The sequence below is a fragment of the Oxyura jamaicensis genome (assembly GCF_011077185.1).
Source record: "Oxyura jamaicensis isolate SHBP4307 breed ruddy duck chromosome 20 unlocalized genomic scaffold, BPBGC_Ojam_1.0 oxy20_random_OJ70788, whole genome shotgun sequence".
Taxonomy (NCBI): Eukaryota; Metazoa; Chordata; class Aves; order Anseriformes; family Anatidae; genus Oxyura; species Oxyura jamaicensis.
The window spans coordinates 1-6,020 of NW_023304553.1; the positions used below are offsets into that span (position 1 = coordinate 1).

The 6,020-nt window shown below is 47.8% G+C and overlaps 1 protein-coding gene across 1 annotated transcript; it reads left to right on the top strand.

Annotated features, from left to right (window-relative positions):
• Positions 1-923: 923 nt before the first annotated feature.
• Positions 924-5,199, top strand: COMMD7 (COMM domain containing 7; the record flags this gene model as incomplete). Its single annotated transcript, XM_035312740.1, has 8 exons — positions 924-995; positions 1,094-1,196; positions 2,786-2,842; positions 2,921-2,958; positions 3,496-3,586; positions 3,708-3,757; positions 4,256-4,304; positions 4,814-5,199. Coding segments are annotated over 8 exons (537 nt in total), but the record flags the coding sequence as incomplete, so codon positions are not given.
• Positions 5,200-6,020: the final 821 nt, after the last annotated feature.

The window sequence follows — 6,020 nt, forward strand, 5'->3', positions numbered from 1 at the left end:
CGGGCCCCGCAGCAGCCCCGGGCCGGGCCCCGCAGCAGCCCTGGGCCGGGCCCCGCAGCAGCCCCGGGCCGGGCCCCGCAGCCCCGCAGCCCCGCAGCAGCCCTGGGCCGAGCCCCGCAGCAGTCCTGGGCCGGGCCCCGCAGCAGCTCGGTGCTGGGCCCCGCAGGCCGCGGTGCCAGGTCCCCAGCCGGGACTCAGCGTGCTCCAGAACTGAGCGGCGTTTTCCGATGTCCGAGGCAGCTCCGCAGAGCATGGCCCCACGTCTGAGGGACCACGGCGTGCATTCCACAGCCCTGACACGGCACAGCCTGGTGCCCGGCCGGGCCGGCCCCACGCACAGCTTGTTCTCAGGGTGCAGGGCGCTGGGGGTGATGGAGGGGCTCGTGTCGTGCCCGGTGCAGACAGGAGGGTCCTGGTCCTGTCGAGCACTGGCTTTTCTTGCTGGGACTGCGCAGCTTTGGGGTACTCAGGCCAATTCCAGAACTGGTGCCAGCAGCAGAGGGAGGGTGGTGGGCTCAGCATCACAGACAGGCTCTCCAGCTCTCCTGGCTGCGAGTGCAGAAGGCTGAGGGCAGCAGCCAGGCCTTTAGCCAGTTCTTTTCTTTCCCTCATTCGTCTTGTTTACCTTGTGGCTTCCATGAAACATGAGAGTGGATGTTTGCATCCTTTCTCTCTAGCAGTCTTTGGACTACACAGGATAGAACCACAAAAGCCCTGTGCAGTGCCATCTACCAGCTGCACAAACCCTTTTGGGGTCATGCCAAGGACTGGGGTACTGTACCAGCATGGGAGATCAATCTCTGGGACCTATGTACTGGAGACAGGTAGAGCTGTATCAAGGTGGTATATCACCACAGTCGTGGTGACGATGGGGGTGGCGAACTGCTGAGAAATGACGCATGTGGATGCCCAACTCCTAACGCTGTCCCATTTCTTCACAGCAATTCTCAGCGCTGACCGAAGTGCTTTTCCGGTTTCTAACAGAGCCCAAGGAGGTAAGGCTTGTGCAGAACACCCAGAAGTGTGTGAATGCAGCTCTCGGGTGAGATGCACGCAGAGATAAGATTGTGTTGCTGCTCTTTCTCTCGAGCAGGTAGAAAGGTTTCTGACTCAGCTCTCAGACTTTGCCACCATGAATAAAATCAGCTTGGGCCCCCTGAAAAACATTGTCAAAAGTATTCTTCTGGTACCTAATGGTAAGTGATCCATATGCATATGCTACCCTGAGGCCAAACAAGTTGTGTCCATTCCTGCATGCTGCTTAAGGCTGTATGTCTTCAAGTGCACTTGACTTACACAATGAGTGCTAATAGCAGCTAATAAATGGCTTAGCATTTAAGAATCAAAAAATCAAAAATTGCTCTCCTGTTGGAGCATCCCTGTCTGGTGACTCAGGCTTTGTCTTCTTTACACCCTGCCTGCGTACACATCTCACAGGCCTGACTAAACTCGCTTTCCTACTTATTAAATGCAAGCACAACACTTTGTGACAGTAACAGAGCTTGGTTTAACTTGTGCCTGTAAATCCATTTTTGCTAGACCAGTGCAAACTTCCATCTAAATGATCCAGGACCGTAATTCCAACAAGGACAAAGCACTGTTTGAGACAGATCTGAGTGCATTCACAGCCCTCTGGAGTGGGCTGGAAACCAGCATAGTTCTAGGCCATGTAAATATAATGTCTGCCGTTGTAGTCATGTTTAGAGAAACACATAAGTGTCTGGCAATTCCTTATTCATAAGCAGTGGAGAAGAGGGGCGGGAGGGATTCCCTTTGGGTGCCCCACTCAGACTCCAGCACTATTTGAGATTGCTTTGATGTTGGGGCTGCCATTGGACGTAATGCTGCATTGGACATCTTCCCTACACGCATGTTCATGCCATGTTGATCCTTATTATTAATAGTTCCTTATAAATATCCTTCGATCCAGGGTTCCCTATAGCTTTCCTCACAGCTATACTGTTTCCTGCATTTGGTCTAAACTTTCATTCTACTACTTTAAGCCTTTTCTTCTGTCCCAGAGAAGCACAGAATAATTTCCTTCCCTACAAGTGTCTGGGAGGTATTTAACGTGGAATTGGCATTTTCTCCCTTCCTGTTTCTGGACTAGGTGCATTCCGTCTCACAGTTCCTGTTTGTGTGCGCTGGCTCCAATACTGTTACACCTCTTCATTAGCTCTGGGATGCCACGGCCAGCGTCAGAACAGATTACAGCAGATAACTTTGCCTATGTGCTACACAGACAGAAAGCCACGTGGGGCTGGCAGTCTCTTTGAATTTATGAGATTCCTGCTCTTGGCTTCAGAGAACAGAATCCTTGTAAACTTCCATGTGCTGCCTGTGCCCCAGAACAAAGGAGGCAGGCACAGCAGGGGAAAGTGTTATATGCACACGTTCACACCCATAATCCAAAACACAGCAGGTAGGTCAAATTAGTAGCCTGCCAGCCTTAACAGTTCCCCTTTAACAAGCAAAGCTTCTATAGGAGAGAAGGCAGCAACTTCAAAACACAACTGCTGCTGCCGTTACCATGGTGACCTGCAATGAAATCTCCCTCTCTCTCTCAGGCACTTCCATAGGACTGACTTTTAAAGCACTGGGCATCCGCAAAGATATCGGCAGACACAACTGTATTTCCTATCTCGCCGAGCTGTGGTTTGTTTCAAAACACAGTCCAAGCCCAGTCTTTCTATGGCAGGGTCTCCATCCCTGCATTTGTTTGCCTCGGTAAAGATTGATTTGACTCAGTAAAAACTGATTTTCTGTCCTTGCATTGTTTATTCAGGTGCCCTGAAGAGAAATCTGTCTTCGGAACAAGTCAGAGCAGATTTTATTGCTCTAGGTAGGTCACGTGACTTCACTAAATAAAAGCTAATTAATATTTATCACATAGAGTAATCTCGTATGGTTTCTCCCACAGGCCTCAGTGAAGAGAAAGCCAGTTATTTTGCAGAACAGGTATTAATACATCCTTGCTTGTTTCTAAACTAACAAAAAGACAGTCCTTGAGAGGGAACTTGTAAAACCCCGCTGAGATGCATCAGCTGCTTTCTTCAAAACCAGCTCAGAATTTTGAATGAAAGATCCCCAGATAACCGATAAGAAACACCGTCTAATGATACATCTGGCTTGCGGTGGCCTCTCCCCCATAGGTTTGGTGATTCCTGCAGTTCTGTGTGACTTTCATTGGATTGTTTTTCTGCTTTGCATGCTTTGAGCCCTGGGGTCATGCAGTTACATGAACACATGACTTTTTGTGCAGATATTGTTACACTGAACCAGTGTTAAAACAAAAACAGTACGTTTCATTTCCAGAAGTGACAAGGCAGAGGGGATTCCTTGTAGGACTCAAGCATCTTTGAAACCTCCCAGCCACGTTAGTTTGTCCCTTCACACACGCATATTGAGCTACTGGTTTCCAATTTATGTTGAAATTACAGGTATGGTAAATAGATGTCTCTCTGAATTGATTGTTTGTGTGTCTTGCTCTTGCAGTGGAAGCTGAATTCCCCCACCCTAACACGCCTGGCTGTTGGTCAGACGCTGATGATTAACCAGCTGATAGATATGGAGTGGAAGTTTGGAGGTAATAGAGCTAAAAGATAAACCGAATGGGTTGGGAAGCCCAACAGCAGCTTTCAGCTAAAGAACTTTTTATTTCACAGCTTAGCTAACATTATCTCCCTTCTGTTCTTTCTGACTCACAGTTACCGCTGGGAGCAGCGAACTGGAAAAAGTGGGAAGTATCTTCTTACAGGTAAATCTCCTACATCAGAGAGTGCAGGTTATAGTGCAGTTAAGGAACAAGCTATGACCAGGCATGTGGGAAGTACTGGCTGTGAGAGGAAATAGAGGAAAACTACAGCCCATAGGAGCAGGCTCTGCAACAGTGCATCTGCTTCAGTCTTCTCAGTGCAACTGCCAGCAGATAGCAGGCACACTGCTATTTGTTACTCTTCAGAAGACATCGTGTCACAGAAGCATAGCCCACTCTGAAAATCTGTTCAAAAAGCTCAATCTAGCAAAGGTCATGCTATCTCGGGGAGGGAGGGGGAATGCCATCATTTATAGGGACTTCCCAGAGATCCTCCCAATGCCTAATCTGTTCCTACAGTGACACTTCTTGAAAAGCCTGTCAAAGATGTGTGTGCTTTGCAGCAGTCTGCACTAAAACTCTCAGCAGACTCCTGTCTTTTCACAGTGCTTGAAATACAGGCCTCTGAATTAAAATGCCTCTGCTTTTTCTTTCCCCAAGCTGAAGCTGGTGATTAAAAAAGGAACCCAAATGGAAAACGTGTATATAGGTGAGTTAACTGTTCTGGAAAAGAAGCGAGCATTCAAGAGCACGAAATCTGAGCTGCAGTCAGAGCTTCTGGGTTGTTCGTGGAGGTCGGGGAGCTTTGGACGCAGACCCAGCAGGGGTCACTGTGAGAGCACTGCTGGTAGATGCTGGGGCTGCTCCCACCCTGGCCTCTCCCAGCCACAGTCGCTCTGGGAAGCACTTACAGACATGACTCTTGGGCAGTCTTCACGTATTTGCATGAGTAAATATAGATATGCCACGGAGCCCTGAAAAGCAGTCAGAGCAGCATGACTGAAGAAGAAAGTAAACAATTCCAAAGTGTCAGTTGTTGTTAGGAGAATCCTCGCCCTGCACGGTCCAGCTAGCGTAAAGAAACAGCTGCTGAGAGTCAGTGTCTAATCCTGCCTAGCTTAGGTGAACGTGAGTTGCTCTGCAATAGCACCAGAAGGGCTTTTCCAGCGTTCATGTGTAACCTGAAATCCAAGACTTTATGCCTCTTTTTTTCTGCAGAGTTAACTTTGCCCCAGTTCTACAGTTTTCTGCATGAAATGGAACGGGTCAAAACCAGCCTGGAGAGTTTCAGCTGAAACTACATGGGTCTGAACTGACATCTGTCCGGGACGTTTAATTTCTCCTTGTGGGCTGCAGATCTGTTCTTTCCCAGCCGCCTGTAACAGCGGGATAAGGGAAGACAAGGCCTTGTAACAAACTGTAGTGTCACAGCCCAGAGAGACCCATCAGTCCTCCAGAACCTGGATCTTTGGAAAGTGTTTTGAAGCAGCTACAAGACCACCCATTCTTTTTTTTTTTCTTTTTACTATTACAAGAAATATTGTCAGAAATACGTGGATGTTTGTACTAAAATAGCAAAGAAATAAATGCATTGCCATCCTGCAGCATTAGTATCAGAATTTAATTTGTTGAGAAAGAGAGAAATGGAGCAAAGAACCATTTTCAAACTTGGACGAATTAAGAGGACTGAGAGGACGGGGAAGCAAGGAGAGCATCTAACCTAGTGAATCACTTAATGCTCACTTCCAAGACTCATTTCTCTATTACCAAAAAATGGAGTGATTACGTCCTTTCCCAATCATGCCTTGTTAGTTCCCAGCCTGCCTCTGAAGTAATTCCCTGACCTGTGGCACCCTGCAAGTAATTCCCTGTCCTGTGGCATCCCGCAGGCCTGCTCTGAAAGAAGCAGCACTGCAGGTCCCTGGGCGTGCGTTTGCTCCCCATTAAAGCCACACACAAGAAGACAGTTTCTTCCCAAAGGAGTCACAAAGCTCTACACAACCCCCAGCTTCACACACACCTTCTCGGCTTGCAGAAAAGCTGACATTTTTCCCCACTGCAATTCATGCAGTGCTGCATGAATGACCAGAACAAGGACAGGCTGAATCGCACGCCTGGAAAACAGTACAGGGAATCCTGCTGGCAAACCCAGGGACGGTATCTGCATATTTATTTTCCCATGTTATCAGGCCATTTGCAAGCATTGTAAGCTTAACAACATGATTAAGGCAATTTAAAAAATAAAAAAAGAATCTTTGACAATGTCCTGCAAAATATTCCATCTCATTTTGGGTGGCAGGAAAAGCTATTTCAGGGAGGGAGAAAAGCTCCGAAGGGCTGCTTTCTGAAGACAAAAGGATTTTTTTTTTTTTTCTTTATGTTTTCTGCTGCCTGTTCCTTTTATTTCTCCTCACCCTCCTGGTGC